This window comes from Pelmatolapia mariae, linkage group LG3_W (assembly GCF_036321145.2).
Source record: "Pelmatolapia mariae isolate MD_Pm_ZW linkage group LG3_W, Pm_UMD_F_2, whole genome shotgun sequence".
Lineage (NCBI taxonomy): Eukaryota > Metazoa > Chordata > Actinopteri > Cichliformes > Cichlidae > Pelmatolapia > Pelmatolapia mariae.
Window position 1 is genome coordinate 73,710,330 of NC_086229.1, and position 20,297 is coordinate 73,730,626.

Below are 20,297 nucleotides of genomic sequence, written 5' to 3' on the forward strand. Positions count from 1 at the left end.
GTCTGATGACATCAAACTGTTTGTGTGTTTGTTGTCACAGCAGCAGCCATCAGTGACTCCAGCACACAAAAGCAACACAACAGCAGGTTCAAATACTCAGAGAAACAATTTATTTCTAACGTCTGACCAGTTTGTAGTTTATGTGTCTGAGTTCAGTTTAAGAGCTTTAAAAAACTGATCACAAGTTTCAAACAAACAACATATAAGAACATAAGACAGAAACAAACACAGACAGAGTGAAACAGTGTTTGTTTACTTCCTGGTTTCCTGGTTTTTGCATGTTTGTCACACTTAAATGTTTCAGATCAAACACATTAAAATATTAAACAAAGAAAATACAAAATGAAGATTGTAAATGGAGCAGTTTGTTATTAAGGGAACAAATCCAAACCTACATGTTCCTGATCTGAAACATGTAAGTGTGACAAATATACATGAACAGGAAATCAGTTTGAACAGCTATAATCAAACTGTCAACCTCACACTTTTTACTACAAACTCTCCACTAACATCACTTTGTATCCACTGTCACTCTAAGGGATCCTAGAAAATAAAATCAAACACATTGAAAGACTATTTTCTGTTGAGAAGTTTCTGGCTGTTATTCTATTTTCTAAACGAGGAAAACTCCAAACACGACTCTCCAGCTGCCCTGGAGCAGATTGTAATCGTTGCACCAGACGAGCTTCATCATGTTTCAGACACACCTTCATGCTCAGTGCAGCCGTTACCTGTGTGCTCTAAAGAAGCAGGAAGGGTCAGATTTACTAACATGTGGAGCAGCAGCCGCATCACAAAATTAAGCATGTTATTTATTTGTAATTTTGAGTTTTATATCTCTTGGAGATATATCTTTAATATACTTATAAATGCACCATGTGGTAATCTGTATACTGCTGTATTGACAATAAAGCTCTTGAATCTTGAATGTGTATCTGTAAGAGTTTCACTGTCAGGAGAAGAAAACTTAAACAAGTCCCACAGATGTGAATTACAAAGACTGTTTCACTGTAACTGCAGGAAGTGAAACTGTCCTGCCTCATCCTCATTTGCCTGTGACAGTTGCTGCTGGGAGGTTATTACTGGGAGGGAGATGTTATCAGAGTTATCAGAGCTGTCATCAGCTCAGAGTCATTATCACAGCATCAAAACTTTGTCTCTGTCAGTGAACTGGGATGAGCTTCTTCTTCTCTGCTGGATCTGAAACAAAGGCAGCTGTTACTGTGTTAGATTCATGTCTGCAGGTTGAAACATCTTATTAAAAGTAAAGATGTGCACATACAGGCACGTGTCACAGTGACGGCTGAGGATCTGACAGTGAGTCGTGCTCTGTGCTCTTCTGCACATCACAGAAGTCACTTTATAATCTTGCAGCTCTCACAGAGTCTCAGTCCTCAGAGCCCTCTGCACAGTGCTCAGGGATTTCCTCATATTTCATATTGTCTGCCTGCTTTGTATCTGCCCTGAGCCCTCAGGCACAAAGCTGTGACGGTTTATCTGCACGTCTCAAACACTCCTCCATTTTGTCTGCTGGCTGAGTGATGTGACTGAGCTCAGCCTCCATTTTCTACATGGAGACGCTCAGAGAGGCTTTCAGTTTCACTTCACAGGAACAGCTTTGCTTCTGTTTTTACCAGCAGATGCTGCACAGACCACATCCTGTTCAACCTGTTTGTGTGACTGACTCCAGCTCAGGCAAACTGACACAACATAATGAAGAAAATCACCTCCATCACAAAGAGGAAGTGTACTCAGTTACTCTCCTCTACTCTGATTACAGTCATGTGACTGCTGAAAAACAGATGTGTTCTTGCAGTCAGTGACTCTTGGCTTTAAGGTAAAACTGTAATTCTCACTAATCCAGTCAGGTTTTGGTCAAAGATTGTTCGGCAGGAGGAGATGGAACCTAAATGCAGGATTCAGAAACTTAAACTTAACTTTAATCTGAACTGTCAAAGTATTAAATCAGTGCAGGTCAGTAACAAAGAATCAAAAGGAAACTCTTCCTGAGTACAGCAGGGGGGTCATGAGGTCAAAGTGTGGACATGGACAATGCTGATTGCTGCACTGATGGGGTTACAGCTTCTGATGGAGGCAGTGTGATGGTGTGGGGTGAAATTTTCCTCACTGGAAAAATAAGGCTTATCATTACTTGAAGAACTGGAAACAATTTGAATGCAGAAAGATACAAGATGAGAAACTGCAATTAGTGGCAGTTTCTCAGTTTGGGATTAAAATCTATCCTCCAAAGTAACAACGACAGCAACAAACAGTCTGCAGGGAGAGAGAGCATGCAGCGCTGTAGCACTTCCTGGAAATCACATGACTGTAGAGAATTGTAAAACTTAGGAGATTTTTTTTTCAGTCAGCTGTTTATTATGTAATGAAAATGAAATAGTCAATAAATATATTATTGTGATGTAACCTAACATTGGCTTACAGTACTGTGCAAAAGTCTGGAACCAACACTCCCTTCTTTATATTTTGATTCCAAGCAAAACTATAATTTTAATCGCAGCCAAACTGATTTACTCATGAACAAATAAAACACTGAAAAAAGCCAAACAATAACATTTTTAAGTTATCTAAGAGACTTATATATCATGTTTAACCTGAGTAGCGAAAGAACGCGGGGGTTCGAAAACAATGTGCCGAGAGTCCACTGTTCTCTTCTAGCTATCAAGCTGGTGGGTAACAGACGTCTCTGAAATCGTTGGAGCACTTTTACAAGTATGTGATGTCTTGATAAACCAAGCAGATATTTGAAGTTTACACAGCTACATTCTCACCTGAAAATATTTTAAAAGTTTACTTTGTGACCCAGAAAGATTAATAACAGTGATATTAAAACTAAGTAGCAGCCACCATTGTTGGAAACTGGAATTGGTTGGGTCGTGCTATGAATTCTGGGATATGGTGGGCCATGAAGGAAACACCGACCCATCCTTTAAATTCAGGGGAAAGGAGGACGCATTTGGAGGACTCTACGAATTTGTCACGTCGCTGTGACATAACCGGCCTACAAATGCGGCTTCAGGAGGATGCAGCCAGTGAATTTGGAAACTCCCTTTCACTGTCATTTCACAGGAACAGCTTTGCTTCTGTTTTATCTGCAGGTGCTGCACAGAACACATCCTGTTCAGTCTGTTTGTGTAACTGACTCCAGCTCAGACTAAAGGCTTGATCAGCTGGTTCAACAGCTCAGCAGTTTGCATATTTTTCAGCCGGTTCAACAGTTCCTGAGCAAAGAATGAGCCAATGATCAGCTCCAACGAGATCAGAGACGGTCTGAAGTTACCTGTGAGTGCTGTGAATATCAGACGACACTTTTGTGAGGCTAATCTATAGACAAGAAGCCAAAGAATACAACTTGCCAAAGAAAATATGGACTGGCCTAAAGAGAAATAGAGAAACATTTTGTGGACTGATGAAAGTAAAATTGTTGCTTTTTGGGTCCAAAGGCCGCAGACCCCAAACACTGAATTCAAGCCACAGTACTCTCTGAAGACCGTGAAGCATGGCAGTGCAAGCATCATGATGGGGTCTGTTTCTCTTACTATGGTATCGGGCCTACTTATCTTATATCAGGGATCAATTTGCTTAAATCAAACTACTTGAAGAGGTCATGCTGCCTTATGCTGAAGAGGAAATGCCCATGAAATGGGTGTTTAAACAAGACAACGACCCCAAACATACCAGTAAGTGATCAGCATCTTGGTTCCAGACCAACAAAATTAGGATCACGAAGTGGCCAGCACAATCCCCGGACCTTAATCCAGTAGAAAACATATAGGGTGACATCAAAAATGCTGTTTCTGAGGCAAAACCGAGAAACGCAGAGGAATTGTGGAAGGTTGTCAAATCATCCTGGGCTGGCATATCTGTTAACAAGTGCCACAAGATAGATTTCACTCATTATCATTGTCTTTGTCTTTAAAAAACAAACTTTTATTACAGAGACATAAAAAAAACAAAGTTACAAAACAATGTTAAAAAAGGTCACAGCTGAGCAAAACACCAAAAACAAAAACAAGCTGTTTAAAGAAGGTCACAGAGACAAGAGTACAGACGTGGAGCAGGGTGGAGCAGTTCAGTGATGTAGGTGGAGGCTTCACACTGTCAGGCCATAAAAAACTGAACCTCTAACAGTGGAGAGATGTTTGGAGTTAAAGCTGTGTCAGGCCGGAGAACAGAGCATTAGTTCATCACACTGACCTCACTGCTGTAATGATTAAGTCAGAAATCCACAATCCACTTCAGGACATGTATGACATCTGTTTTCATGTCGCCCTTAAAGGGTTCAGCCATGAATTGGGTCTCATGTGAGCCATATGAGACCCAATTCTGTCTGATTAAAGACACACAAACATGAGTGTGTACATCATCTTTGTGAGTTTATATGAAAATGTTTTCACAGTGTCAAATTTCCCTAAATGTTGCTTAATTTTAGTCAAACTAATGGATCTAAGGATCCATCTGAACAAACACGAGACAAACTTGTCCCAAAACACCATTACAGTAAAAAAAGATTGTATCATCTGTATTTTGTATTTTGGGTCAGTTTAGGAAAAGTCATCAAGTTTCAGCCCAGTCTGAGTCTATAACAGTTTGTAAACTCTGTCAAATTGGATAAAATGGATTTATAAACTAAAAAAATGCCAGCTGAGGAGAAGAAAGTACAAGCTGTCTTCCAGTGGGCTGGACTTAAGGAGGAAAAAGTCACATGAAGCATCATCAGTTTCTTTCTGTCCTTGATCATCTGTTTTTCATCATGTTGGGTAACAGTGAGTTAACAATCAGGCTCAGAGTTCAGCTTGGAATACTTTCCTGACCTTTCAATTGCTTTTTTACGTTTCATTCTCTCTTGTTGTTTTATTGTGCTAAAACCCTTCTCATATTTTCTGCAGATCAGATTAATAACAAGAGCAACAACAAGAAGAAGCACAGCAGAAACTGACAGACCAACTATCAGTCGAAAAGATCCATTCTCCGTCCCTTCATCTTTGTTGTCTGTGTGACCTGCAGGTGAGAAACAGGTGTGAGGTGTCAGCTGTCAGGTAGGTGATGAGTGAAGAACAGAACAGAATCTGTTTCCTCTTCTAGTTCAGGAGAATAAATTAATACAAACTATTCACAATATATGTAAAGTGAGAAAATACTGGTGGATTTTTCTTAATTTAACAAAGGAAACAGATGATCTGACTAAATATGACTAAAACTGATCCAGCTGTTCTTTATAATTTGACTGGATTAAACGTTTTAAACAAACTTAAAGAAGTCCAGCTCCTTACAATAGTTTGTTACAGTTGTTACACAGACAAACTGTGTATTATGGCTTTTATGTATTTGCTCTGGCAGGTAAGTTTATAGCACAAAGATTGCTGCATTAATTTATCAGCAGTTTATCACAGCTGCTCACAGAGATACTGATGATTTCAGCATGAGAGGTTCAAAGCCACACTGTGATCAGAGCGTCAGACTACAGCAGTCAGTCAGACGCTCGTCTCCATTTGTACGCTTTGATGCACTTCATATATATATAAAGGGAAACTTGGTTGGATGGGACAGAGAGCTGTGATCATTGACCAGCAGAGTTTTAGCCTGATGCTAAAGAAGCACATTTTCAAACACATGATGATTTACTTTTCAAAAGTCTCAAGCCAAACATGACCCCTGACCCCACATGATTGTTAAAGATGTGGTGGGAGCTAAAAAAAGATTGGAAATTATATCCATGAATTATCACATCAGTCAGTGTGTGCTCCAGCAGTGTTGAAATAGTGCAAATGTGCTTTTGTCGCGTTTTGTTCTGGTTGTTTCAAAGCAAGACGGTGACTGTTCTTTTGGTGAGATCACCTGTTTCCTGTGTAATCTAAGTTTCATGTTTACAGACGAGTTAGAGAGCAAGAGAAGAAGAGACTGATTCATAAATGTCTGTTTCTGCTCTAACCTTACCCAAACAATGCTGCTCTACAACTCTAGACTACCAGCCACAAAGACAACAGCTGGAGAAACATCTGTCTGCCTCTGACATCCACCAGCTCATCCATACAACAAACACACATCAACAACCAGGAAGCAGCTTCACCTCTGATCACACACACACTCAACTCTACTCACTCACCTGCAGGAACATTAAGTTTGGTGCTCTTGATCACAGGTCCTTTTACTTGCTCTTCAGGCTCAGCTGTGATGTTTTTCTTGTCTGAAAGAGGAAACAACACAGAGCAGAAAGGTTAAAGGTCAAAGTACAATTATGATCAGAATGATTGACTTTAAATATTTTGTTTCCTTTGACATTTGAGTTTTTAGTCATGTTGGATTTAATGAACCTCTGAACATCCAGCAGGTCACCAGTGACCCACTGAGGGGGAATTTTAGCCTCATGCTAAACATGCAAAGTGTCAGAAACTACAAGATGTTAGCTTCCACAGAACAACAACATGTGCTGATAATAAGTGAACATAATGTGTGAGAGAAAGCAGCCTCTCATTATAAGACACTGTGAGTCTCTGCATGCTGCCTTTATGGAGCTACAGCTGTTTGTATACACTGAACAAAAAGCTTTGTAGCTGTATACTGACTCCTGACACTACAACACATCACACTGACACACACGTTACACTTCTGTGTCTCTGTCACAGCTGGATTACAGATGTTTCCACCCAGCCTCGTGTCTCCTTCAGAAACACAGACAAACTGAATCCATATCATTATTATTATTATTCTTAACAACATGTAAACTAGTCGATACTGTTCTATTTTTGTCAGATAAACTCAGTTTAGTTTCTAACTGTAAACCTCACCTGCAGAGACGAACACAAAGACTCCAACAAACAGCAAAGTGGAGCAGCGTGATGCAGTTAAGGCAGACATTTCCGTGTCACCATTACTGATGATTCAGCGCTTTTTTGGTTTGTTCTGAAGTCTAAATCTTCCGGTAATTTCAGCGAATAACTGAACCTGAGTTTAAAACCTGATGAGATTAAATTTAAGGTTTAAAAAAAGCTGAAAGTTTTAAGCAACTGACTCCACACTTCCGATTTAACTACTACTACTCTGTCTTGATGCATTCTCAATCATCCAGGAAAGTAAATCTCCAAAAGTTGAATCTGTTCATCTGGACGTAGCGTTTTGTGGGAGAAATTATGATTAAGGAACTGACCTCACAGCCCATTGTTCCTTCAGTGGGCTGGTTTCAGTCATTATGCAAATGTACTGTTTATAAGGTTTGGGGAAACCTGCAGTCAGCTGAGACTGAAGAAGTCACTTCGATGAGTGACGAAACATTTCTCCCACAAAACGCTACGTCCAGATGAACAGATTAAACTTTTGGAGATACTACTACTCTGTGTTGCCAACGCCTCAGTAGGGGAAATTTCTATTGGCTGTCGTTAAATGGCGTCATCACATCAGCAAATGTTTGTAACTGTAACGGACGCTGTAGGAGAGAGAAATGACATCGTGGAAGAGACATAAAGTCTTTTAAAAAACACCCTTAAAGCACTTATTTAAATGACATTTCTTTTAGCAATTATTGTTTGATTTTATGTCACAATTCCAACCCTCATTCTTTATGATTGGAATGATGCATTTTAGAGCATCGATTTAGTTTAGACACAAACCAATCTACCGCTGCTCCCGACCTGCGTCACAGTCAGTGCGGAAGCAGCGGCTTCGTGTGTGATTCGTTTGTAGTTTGGACTCGTGAACATCTTCTGCGCTGACAGCAGCTGGGGGCGACCGCTGTGTGTGAGCGCCTGTGAGCGCTTTGGCACGGGCGAGGTGCTGACGGCAGCACCCGCTGCTTGTAAGAGAGAAACCTTGGTCATACGTCTCCAATAACACCAAAAAAGTCGCCAGATTTGTCACTAGGGGGGGAAAAACCACTAAGGCTGTCTGAAAACTCGCTAAATATTGCAACAAAGTCTCTAAGTTGGCAACACTCTGTCAAATTTGATAAGATGTGATCGCAGTCGCCACCTTTCCACCAAAGTAACCTGAGTAAGTCAGAGTCACCGTCGGGCACCTTCACCTGGTGAAACATTGCTTCAACGTCTGCCATAATTGCAACAGGTTCCTGTCTAAATCGTATGACAACACCAATGAGACTGCTGGTCAAATCTGGACCCTGAAGAAGTTGATCATTCAGGGATCAACTTCAGCTGCACAGTCGAACACAACTCTTAATTTCTGCTTCACAGGGTGGTACACGGCGTGATGGGGTATATACCACACTTTTCCTTCTTCGTGCGCCAGTTCATCATTTGACAGTTGTACTGCATAGCCCTTTTTAAGAAGGTCTTCCATGAAGTCTGTGTACTCTTGTCGGAAGCAGTCATTCCTGAGAAATTTAAGCCTCAAGTTACGTGCTCGTTGTTCAGCGACTGAGCGATGATTTGTCATGTTGACCAATCTGTTCTTCAGAGGTAAACATATTGTATAGTGGCTATCCATCAGTTTTGCAGATTCCATGACCATGTCCATAAACTGATGGTCCTCTCTTGACATTTCCACTTCATCATGTTTTCCTCCCTCTGGAAAATCCACCATGAACTGTTGAAGCCACAGGTTCTCTAAACGGATCACTGATATGCGGTTTGCAATAGCCTTGGCTGGGTTTCTCTGGTCTGCATGACAGCCCGTTTCTCTCAAAGGTCCATTCACAGTCTAACCTAGCTTGGTTCTTACAGCATACGGTCCATTACCTACACTGCTTACAACCTCCCATGGCTCCATTGCTTTAGGTACATTTGGTCCGATAAGCAATCCAATGTCAGTCTCAATTCGAGGCAGTTTTACTTCTTTAAGGTAAGGCCACTTTTCGAGATCCTTCTGGAGGGGTATGTTTTCTTTTCCTACAGGTATTGTCCTTTGTGTGAAGACATCTGGCAGATCAATAAAGTCGTCACCAGATAAACTACTGACCTCCAAGCCTGACACTACATGAGTACAGACAGGTTTCTCTTCATTCATAGTTTTCAGTAGTATGTCAGTTTTCCTTCCAGTGATCTTCAATTTGTCCATTAATGTCTCTGTACAGAATGTGGCAGAGCTTCCTGGGTCCAAGAAGGCGTATGTCTGCACTACTACACTTCCCTTTTTGGCTTTGACCTGTACAGGAACTATTGCAAGCGTGCAGTCATCTTCCCCGGCCCCAGTTGGCCCACAATCCTCAGACTCTGCACAGACAAAGGCACTTAAGATCATTTGACTTTCACTGTTCTTAGTTTTCTTCTCTATGTCAGCATCTGTGTCCCTTTTCTTGATATGCAACAATGTATGATGAGCAAGAGAACATACCTCACAGCTCACCTTTTTCTTACAAAGTTTGCTCATGTGACCTTGCTTCAAACAGCTAAAACACAGTCCTTTGCCTTTCAAAAATTCCAACTTTTCGTTGTGTGGCTTGCCCTTAAACTTACCACACAGGTCTATGATGTGCCCACCGTTACAGAACAGACATGCCTGTGGAGTGGGTTTCACATAATTTGTGTTTTCCATTGGCTTTGTGTCTTTCTCCTGATTGTCCAATGGTATGGCACTTGTGGTGAATGACTTCTTCATTACAACCCTTTTCTGATCCTTGTTATTGTTTTGTTTAATGGTGAATGGTTTAGCAGTGGTGCTATCCTTCATGTCACCAAAAACAGGGTGAAGTGCAATTTTGGCTTGTTTATTAATAAACTCCACCAAATCCTTGAACTTGACTCTTCTGTCGCCTCGCTCTTGCATACCACACACAACAGTTCTCCACCTTTCACGTAACTTGTATGGAAGTTTTGCTACAATGGCTTTCAAGCTTGCGAGATTATCAAGTTCCTCCATGTAACTCACTTCAGCCATGGTGTTACAGCAAGCTGTCAGAAAGAGTGAAAAAGCATTTAAAGCTTCTGCATCTTCTGGCTTGATAGGTGCCCAGTTTGAGACCTTGTTCATGTAGGCTACAGCAACTTTGTAGTCATTTCCAAAATGCTCTTTAAGGAGCTGTTTAGCCTTGTGATAGCCTACATCTGGCTTCATGTGAAGGAAGCTCTTTATTAGCTCTTTCGGCTGTCCATTAGTGAACTGCTCTAAGAAGTAGAGGCGGTTCTTAGGACTTTCAGTGCAAGACTCTACTCCGTGCTCAAAGGCGCTTACAAATGTATTGTAATCTAGAGGATCACCACTGAAGGTAGGGATGTCTAAAGGTGGCAACGTCATCATTTTTTGTTGTTTCACCATCAGCTGTTATATTGTTCTGACGCATCATGACAGTACAGAGTGTTTCAACTGCTTGCTCATCTGCTGCAAAATCCACTCTAGACTGCTGCGTACCAATAGGGTGACTTTGTAAAGGCATGAATTCTCCATGTCCATTTTCTGTGTTGGTGACTGGAGTTTGACTTACAGGTAATGGTATGAATCCAGAATCAATAGTCGTTGGGTATGCAGGACTCACATGTGACGAGCGCTCATTTTCAAAATTCTCTAATACCTTTAATTTAGCATCAGAGGCGGCAATAGCAGTTTGCAGATCTAGCTGCTCTCTTTTTGCTTTCAACTCAGCTTCCTGTCGTTCAAGCTCTTGTTTTTGTTTGAGAGCTGTTGCTTGTGCGAGCAATGTGGCTCTCTCCATTTCAGCTTTGAGGCGTACTGAAGAAGCAGTGGACACTTGGCTCCCAACGGCTGACCTGCGCCTCCTGCTTTTACTGCTTAAAGCAGCGGACATCACAGAAACACTGTCGGAAGGCTGGATGTCTGCATCGCACCGTCTAGCTTGTTCTGTGCGGTCCTCAGCTGCTTTAACCCACGTTTCCACATGTTGCATAAATCCACGAATACGACTAGCATTAGGTTCATACCAAGAACTTTGGTCCTTTTCAAATTCTTCTTCATGCATTAATAGTCTCAAACTATCATTCATCTTACACAGGTCTCCAAATGAATCTTGATAGTCTAAACGCAATTTCTGCTTAACAGCATTCACGTTAGCATCATCTTCCATTAGCCGTTCGAGCTGATTAGCTTGGCTAGTTAGGTGGCCTAGCTTAGCCTTTCTACACTGGGTCAACCTGTGCAGCTTTTCCTCCACAGCCTTTTCCGTCATTTTTGATTCTCTTTTTCCACACACTAGTTCATCATCACCCTCATCCACTATGACAAATTTCCACAGTAGCAAAGCTTGTTTTCACTGCTTACCATGATTCTTCCTCCAAGTAGGCTATTACCTTCAATCCACCGTGCACGACCATTGGTTGCTAAATGTGATCCTTTTCAGTATTCCTTTTCCCAAAAAAGGAGCAAGCCAGGATTTCTGACTAAAATGTAGGGTAATTTCCAATAAACCAAGTTCAAAAAAGGGAGTCTATGGCTGACGAAATTATATCCATGAATTATCACATCAGTCAGTGTGTGCTCCAGCAGTGTTGAAATAGTGCAAACGTGCTTTTGACACATTTTGTTCTGGTTGTTTCAAAGCAAGACGGTGACTGTTCTTTTGGTGAGATCACCTGTTTCCTGTGTAATCTAAGTTTCATGTTTACAGACGAGTTAGAGAGCAAGAGAAGAAGAGACTGATTCATAAATGTCTGTTTCTGCTCTAACCTTACCCAAACAATGCTGCTCTACAACTCTAGACTACCAGCCACAAAGACAACAGCTGGAGGAACATCTGTCTACCTCTGACATCCACCAGCTCATCCATACAACAAACAAACATCAACAACCAGGAAGCAGCTTCACCTCTGATCACACACACACTCAACTCTACTCACTCACCTGGAGGAACAACATGAAGGTGGATGATGCTGATGTTGCTCCATGACTTTGTTTTATTCATGAACACACGACACATGTATGTTCCAGTGTCATTAATCGTCACATTCTTCAGAATCAAAGACACGTTTCCATCCTTCATCTGTCTGTCCTGCAGATCAGTCCGGTTCTTAAAAGATGGATGCTGGTTGGCTGAATCAGGTTTATCCTGGTACATAAAGACATGTTCATCTGTCAGGTCAGCTCTGCTCCACTTTACAACTCTGATCTTGTTGTTTGGAGCTCGACATGTCAGAGTGGCGTTCTGTCCAGACTCAGCTGTGATGTTTTTCTGTTCTGAAGGAGGAAACAAAACAGAGCAGAGAGGTTAAAGGTCAAAGTACAGTGATCCGCTACATATTGCAACAAAGTCTCTAATTTGGCAACACTCTGTCAAATTTGATAAGATGGATTTACAAACTAAGGAGAAGAAACTACAAGCTGTCTTCCAGTGGGCTGGACTTAAGGAGCAAAAAGTCACATGAAGCATCATCAGTTTCTTTCTGTCCTTGATCATCTGTTTTTCGTCATGTTGGGTAACAGTGACTTCATGGAACATCAGGCTCAGAGTTCAGCTTTGAATACTTTCCTGACCTTTCAACAGTTTTTTTACGTTTTCTTCTCTCTTTTTGTTTTATTGTGCTAAAACCCCTCTCAGCTTTTCTGCAGATCAGATTAATAACAACAGCAACAACAACAAGAAGCACAGCAGAAACTGACAGACCAACTATAGGTCCAACAGATCCATCCTCCTTACCTCCATCTTTTTTGCCTCCATCCTCTGTGTGTCCTCCTGTCTGACCTGCAGGTGAGAAACAGGTGTGAGGTGTCAGCTGTCAGGTAGGTGATGAGTGAAGAACAGAACAGAATCTGTTTCCTCTTCTAGTTCAGGAGAACAGATTAATACAAACTATTCACAATAAGTATAAAGTGAGAAAATACTGGTGGATTTTTCTTAATTTAACAAAGGAAACAGATGATCTGACTAAATATGACAAAAACTGATCCAGCTGTTCTTTATAATTTGACTGTTTGGCTGCAGACTGTGAGAGTTCGTTAAAACATGTCTGAGACTTTTGGAAGTTCAAATCCTCGACTCTCTGAACCTGTGTTTGTTTATTATGAGGCTGAAACATCTGAACCTGTGATTCAGATTCAAGCTCTTTGGGAGTTTCCCCCCCCAAGAGGGACATGGAGCCAAGGTGTAAAAGCGGGTGTGGGTCCCAATCAGCCAGGGTTTCGGGTGAGCTCATTGTTAAACCTGGCCCCACCCTATCATGTGATTTCCTGAGGCCCAGGATGTGAGTGGGCGTTAAGGCGTCTGGGAAGTGTTACGGAATAAATATATATTCTTAGTGCTTATTTTCTGATTATATTGTTTTATGTATTTTAATAATAAAGGCCTCTATAAAGCAAGGCCAGATGTGACAGAGAACTAGGTCAGAGTGTGACAGGCCTTAGCAACAGAGGCTTAAGTTAGTGGAAGTGTAAAAATACAGGAAGTGCAGAGCTGCAGAGGCAAAATACTAAGAACAGGAAACCAGACAAAAAAAGTGGAACTAAGTAACACACACACACACACACACACGCACACACACACACACACACACACACACACTAGTCAGCCCACAAGCAGTTGTTTTTATCGAAACTATGTGTGACGTATGACTAATTATATTATACATGTTTTGGCTTGTAAAGCTTCAGATTTGCGGAGGCTTTAGCCCTGTGCATGTCTCCATTTCTGGAAATGAAGAAAAGAATGATTTAACAGTTTTGACCAACTGAAAAAGTAAAGTAAAGGGAATAAAAGGATCGGGTGTAATAGAAGGGATCTCAAACTGGATTATAGATGGCAGACAGTGGATGTCGTAAACCACCGCCTCTGTTCAAAGATGGTCGCTCACAGTGAACGTAAATGGCTTCTTTCCCTCCTCTTTCAAACCATCTGTCCTCTCTGTTCAAAATGTGAACGTTGGCATCCTCGAAAGAGTGACCTTTGACCTTTAGATTCAGATGGACCACCGAGTCTTGTCCCGTCGAGGTGGCTCTTCTATGTCCATCAGATAGGTAGGATCAATAGGATCAGCAGGTGCTCCATGACCCTCTTTGGGGGACACTCCCATAGGGCTTAAAAATCTGGGAGATCCACCAGTTTCTCTTAGAACTGAAGAAGCTTCTTGGATTAAACGTTTTAAACAAACTTAAAGAAGTCCAGCTCCTTACAATAGTTTTTACAGTTGTTACACAGACAAACTGTGTATTATGGCTTTTATGTATTTGCTCTGGCAGGTAAGTTTATAGCACAAAGATTAATTCATTAATTTATCAGCAGTTTATCACAGCTGCTCACAGAGATACTGATGATTTCAGCATGAGAGGTTCAAAGCCACACTGTGATCTCAGGAATTTGGAAACTGCTTACAGATCAGTAACTCTGCTCAGCTGCTCTCATTACAGCAAGAGGGCAGCCATGTTTTTAACACAGCTACAGTAAAGATATATACTTTACAATAAGCACTGCCTGTATTCAGATTGATCTAAACATGACAGAGTGACAGCAGCCATCCTCTCTCTGTAACAGCAACACCTGAAACATGCAGGGAGTCTGCTCAGCTACACATGGATTAAACTCTAAGGTTAAACTATCAGGACATAAGTCAGTAAATTAATGAATAAAAAACTAGCTCAGCTGGAGTCTCACATCATCACAGATGAGGATGATAACACTGACTCCAGAGTGAGCAGGACACATCTGTGCTAAAGCAAACTGATGGAGGCCATCTGAGTGTGGATGGATGATGGACTACAGCAGTCAGTCAGACGCTCGTCTCCATTTGTACGCTTTGATGCACTTCATATATATATAAAGGGAAACTTGGTTGGATGGGAAAGAGAGCTGTGATCATTGACCAGCAGAGTTTTAGCCTGATGCTAAAGAAGCACATTTTCAAATACATGATGATTTACTTTTCAATAGTCTCAAGCCAAACATGACCCCTGACCCCACAGGGGTTGTTAAAGATGTGGTGGGAGCTAAAAAAAAAGATTGGAAATTATATCCATGAATTATCACATCAGTCAGTGAAATAGTGCAAACGTGCTTTTGTCGCGTTTTGTTCTGGTTGTTTCAAAGCAAGACGGTGACTGTTCTTCTGGTGAGATCACGTGTTTCCTGTGTAATCTAAGTTTCATGTTTACAGATGAGTTAGAGAGCAAGAGAAGAAGAGACTGATTCATAAATGTCTTTGTTTCTGCTCTAACCTTAACCAAACAATGCTGCTCTACAACTCTAGACTACCAGCCACAAAGACAACAGCTGGAGAAACATCTGTCTGCCTCTGACATCCACCAGCTCATCCATACAACAAACAAACATCAACAACCAGGAAGCAGCTTCACCTCTGATCACACACACACTCAACTCTACTCACTCACCTGCAGGAACACTCAAGTAGACGATACTGATGAGCTTCAATGAGCCGGTTCTTTCCATGAGGACACGACACATGTATGTTCCAGTGTCATTAATCGCCACATTCTTTAGAATCAAAGACACGTCTCCATCCTTCATCTGTCTGTCCTGCAGATCCACCCGGTTCTTAAAAGTTGGATGCTGGTCATCTATAACAAAGCGACCATCCTGGTACAAAACCACAAATGGTGGCTTGTCAGTTCTGCTCCATATTACACCTCTGATCTTCTTGTTTGGAGCTCGACATGGCAGAGTGACGTCCTGTCCAGGCTCAGCTGTGATGATTTTCTGGTCTGAAAGAGGAAACAACACAGAGCAGAGAGGTTAAAGGTCAAAGTACAATCATGATCAGAATGATTGACTTTAAATATTTTCTTTATTTCCTTTGACATTTGAGTTTTTAGTCATGTTGGATTTAATGAACCTCTGAACATCCAGCAGGTCACCAGTGACCCACTGAGGGGGAATTTTAGCCTCATGCTAAACATGCAAAGTGTCAGAAACTACAAGATGTTAGCTTCCACAGAACAACAACATGTGCTGATAATAAGTAAGAACAAGTCAACTCTAGACTACCAGCCACAAAGACAACAGCTGGAGAAACATCTGTCTACCTCTGACATCCACCAGCTCATCCATACAACAAACAAACATCAACAACCAGGAAGCAGCTTCACCTCTGATCACACACACACTCAACTCTACTCACTCACCTGGAGGAACAACATGAAGATAGATGCTGCTGAGAATCTTCAATGAGTTTCTTTCTACCACATAGACACCACACTCGTATGTTCCAGCGTCATTAATCGTCACATGCTTCAGAATCAAAGACACGTCTCCATCCTTCATCTGTCTGTCCTGCAGATCAGACCGGTTCTTAAAAGATTGATGCTGGTTGTCTAGATCAAACTTCCCATCCCGGTACAAAAGCACATGTTCATCTCCCAGGTCAGCTCTGCTCCACTCTACACCTGTGATGTTGTTTGGAGCTCGACATGTCAGAGTGACGTCCTGTCCAGGCTCAGCTGTGATGAGTTTCTGCTCTGAAAGAGGAAACAACACAGAGCAGAGAGGTTAAAGGTCAAAGTACAATTATGATCAGAATGATTGACTTTAAATATTTTATTTCCTTTGACATTTGAGTTTTTAGTCATGTTGGATTTAATGAACCTCTGAACATCCAGCAGGTCACCAGTGACCCACTGAGGGGGAATTTTAGCCTCATGCTAAACATGCAAAGTGTCAGAAACTACAAGATGTTAGCTTCCACAGAACAACAACATGTGCTGATAATAAGTGAACATAATGTGTGAGAGAAAGCAGCCTCTCATTATAAGACACTGTGAGTCTCTGCATGCTGCCTTTATGGAGCTACAGCTGTTTGTATACACTGAACAAAAAGCTTTGTAGCTGTATACTGACTCCTGACACTACAACACATCACACTGACACACGTTACACTTCTTTGTGTCTGTCACAGCTGGATTACAGATGTTAAGTGTCCACCCAGCCTCGTGTCTCCTTCACACACAGACAAACTGAATCCAGATGAAAATAAATCTTTAGGAAATATTATTAGCATATGAACCAAAGTGATGAAGTTAGAGCAGATTGGTCAATTATTTCTGCTGATTAAACCCTTAGTTTGATTGTTGGTGACTAACAGAGAACCTGAGTCTAACTGTGATCAGATGAAGTGTGAGGTTGTGAGAAAGTCTCTGACTGCATTCATAGATGTGTCCTTTCAGCTGCTCTGATCCAACCTTTGGTCTCTAAGGAAGAGGCTTCAGGGAGATGTTTGCTACGTTGGACTGTAGGACCATCAGAAATGTGTGCAGTAACAAAACAGGCAGCACTGAAAGGAGCTCTAAGTGTTTGTGTTGTTCAATGATTTGTGCACAACAACAAAAATGGGACCTCTCTCATCCATCAGTCATCATGTGGACATTTTTCTGACACACTTTGAAGCTGATGGACGTTTTGTGTCTGCACTAAGTACGTTTTCAGCAGCTATGGCACCGGCAGGATTCACTTTCACAGACTCACAACCACCAGCTTCACCCCTCCCCTCCCCCTCCAGCTGTAGGCTTTAACATTGAGTTTCCCCAAACATGTTTACAGACGAGTTAGAGAGCAAGAGAAGAAGAGACTGATTCATAAATGTCTTTGTTTCTGCTCTAACCTTACCCAAACAATGCTGCTCTACAACTCTAGACTACCAGCCACAAAGACAACAGCTGGAGAAACATCTGTCTACCTCTGACATCCACCAGCTCATCCATACAACAAACAAACATCAACAACCAGGAAGCAGCTTCACCTCTGATCACACACACACTCAACTCTACTCACTCACCTGGAGGATCAACAACTCTCAGTTTGATGATGCTGATGAGATCCGATGATTGTGTTCCTTCAATGAAGACACCACACACGTATGGTCCAGCGTCATTAATCGTCACATGCTTCAGAATCAAAGACACGTCTCCATCCTTCATCTGTCTGTCCTGCAGATCAGACCGGTTCTTAAAAGATTGATGCTGGTTGTCTAGATCAAACTTCCCATCCCGGTACAAAAGCACATGTTCATCTGTCAGGTCAGCTCTGCTCCACTCTACACCTGTGATGTTGTTGTTTGGAGCTCGACATGTCAGAGTGACGTCCTGTCCAGGCTCAGCTGTGATGATGATTTTCTGGTCTGAAAGAGGAAACAACACAGAGCAGAGAGGTTAAAGGTCAAAGTACAATTATGATCAGAATGATTGACTTTAAATATTTTGTTTATTTCCTTTGACATTTGAGTTTTTAGTCATGTTGGATTTGATGAACCTCTGAACATCCAGCAGGTCACCAGTGACCCACTGAGGGGGAATTTTAGCCTCATGCTAAACATGCAAAGTGTCAGAAACTACAAGATGTTAGCTTCCACAGAACAACAACATGTGCTGATAATAAGTGAACATAATGTGTGAGAGAAAGCAGCCTCTCATTATAAGACACTGTGAGTCTCTGCATGCTGCCTTTATGCAGCTACAGCTGTTTGTATACACTGAACAAAAAGCTTTGTAGCTGTATACTGACTCCTGACACTACAACACATCACACTGACACACACATTACACTTCTTTGTCTCTGTCACAGCTGGATTTCAGATGTTTCCACCCAGCCTCGTGTCCACACAGACAAACTAAATCCATATTATTCTTAACAACATGTAAACTAGTCGATACTCTTCTATTTTTGTCAGATAAACTCAGTTTAGTTTCTAACTGTAAACCTCACCTGCAGAGACGAACACAAAGACTCCAACAAACAGCAAAGTGGAGCAGCGTGATGCAGTTAAGGCAGACATTTCCGTGTCATTACTGATGATTCAGCGCTTCTTTGATTTGTTCTGAAGTCTAAATCTGTCGGTAATTTCAGCGAAAAACTGAACCTGAGTTTAAAACCTGATGAGATTAAATTTAAGGTTTAAAAAAGCTGAAAGTTTTAAGCAACTGACTCCACACTTCCGACTTAACTACTACTACTCTGTGTTGCCAACGCCTCAGTAGGGGAATTCGCTATTGGCTGTCGTTAAATGACGTCATCACATTAGCAAACGTTTGTAACTGTAACGGACGCTGTAGGAGAGAGAAATGACATCGTGGAAGAGACATAAAGTCTTTTAAAAAACACCCTTAAAGCACTTACTACATATTTAAATGACATTTCTTTTAGCAATTATTGTTTGTTTTTATGTCACAATTCCAACCCTCCTTCTTTATGATTGGAATCAGTGCATCGATTTATTTTCGACAAAGAACAATGTTGTACATCTAGCGCTGCTCCAGTCAGTACGGGAGCAGCGGCGTCGCTCATGAGAGATTCATTTGCAGTTTGGACCGTAGGGTGAACATCTGTTCTGACAGCAGCTGGGGGCGACTGCTGTGCCGGGCTCACACTGTGCGATTTTTGGCTCATTTTGAGTCGTCCGACGGTTTTGCGGATCGGCCGAGTTTCGCCTTCATCGTGTGTCGTGCATCGTGTAGTATACGTGGGGTAACGAGAAGCGATTAACACATCACGACCAGCTCCCGATCATCAATCGTGAGGATTTCAAACCTGTTTGAAGTCCTGTCGACCGTCGTGAGGCTGTCACCGCAGCCGCTCACACTGCGCACGCGGAAACACGTAAACATCGGTGAAAAGACGGCTGTGCAGCGTGTGATCTGGACACAAGCCCTGAAGGCACTTGTAGAACTTTGGAAAGCTCATCTGAGCCTTTTCGATGTGGCCTCACAAAATTATCACGACCACAACACCCGTGAAAATAGTTGGATCTACACTGCTGCTCAATCACAGCTGCCTGATCAATGTTTTTCATTAGCAATTTAGCAAAGTTGATGGTGGTGGTGTGAGTCTGTGTGAGTGAAAGACAGAGAGGGAGAGCGAGCGACAGCATTTCTGTTATAACCTTCATTTTATGGACGCACAGTGTGAGCACTCAGGTCGCATCAGAGCATCGGGCCGTATAGTGTGAGACCCTGCATCGTGACCTACGAACTTATAACCCCTGCGAGTCAATCGTGCAGTTTGAGCAGGAGCTGAATAACGCGAATGGAAAAATCGCACAGTGTCTGCCCAGCTTAAGGGTGTCTGAAAACTCGCTAAATATTGCGACAAGGTCGCTAAACACCGCTACTACTACTACCTCTTCCGCAAAGATGTGTTTTCCTCTGATTGGGAGAAAAGAAAGGGGAGTGTACGGAATGATTCGATTGTCTGTTTGAGATTGTCGCTGTTATTGTTCTAAATAAAGTTTATTTAAAAAAAATACGACTACCTCTTCCTCTATCTTTTTATAGCGGTTCCAAACAACTTAAGGTGCCTTTGTGGATCGGAACAGCTTTTTCGCCTATATTCTCATATTCACAGCAGTTGCTGTCGAAAACCCAAATATTGTCCTATTAATTATATCACCTGTATTCCTTTGAAATATTTCTTTTACCTTTAACTGAAAACAATTCTTCTGTCATTCAAA

General features: G+C 41.7%; 1 protein-coding gene across 1 annotated transcript; it reads right to left on the bottom strand.

Moving 5' to 3' along the window:
* Positions 1–3,905: 3,905 nt before the first annotated feature.
* On the bottom strand, positions 3,906–18,742 carry LOC134624809 (polymeric immunoglobulin receptor-like). The gene is made up of 8 exons (XM_063469887.1): positions 18,557–18,742; positions 17,631–17,972; positions 15,985–16,317; positions 15,235–15,564; positions 12,554–12,598; positions 11,761–12,093; positions 6,125–6,205; positions 3,906–5,019 (listed from the first exon to the last, which is right to left on the bottom strand). Exons 1-8 carry the CDS (start codon positions 18,624–18,626, stop codon positions 4,790–4,792), a joined length of 1,764 nt encoding a protein of 587 aa, XP_063325957.1. The 5' UTR covers positions 18,627–18,742; the 3' UTR covers positions 3,906–4,789.
* Between the last annotated feature and the right edge of the window lie 1,555 nt (positions 18,743–20,297).

Bases quoted from the DNA above. Each gene is read 5' to 3' on its own strand.
- LOC134624809 (XM_063469887.1), bottom strand. From the start codon at position 18,626: ATGTCTGCCTTAACTGCATCACGCTGCTCCACTTTGCTGTTTGTTGGA. The intron at 16,318-17,630 runs GTGAGTGAGTAG...TTCCTCTTTCAG, and splicing joins GAGAGTTGTTGATCCTCCAG to AGCAGAAACTCATCACAGCT. The intron at 12,094-12,553 runs GTAAGGAGGATG...TTCCTCCTTCAG, and splicing joins TGGAGGCAAAAAAGATGGAG to AACAGAAAAACATCACAGCT.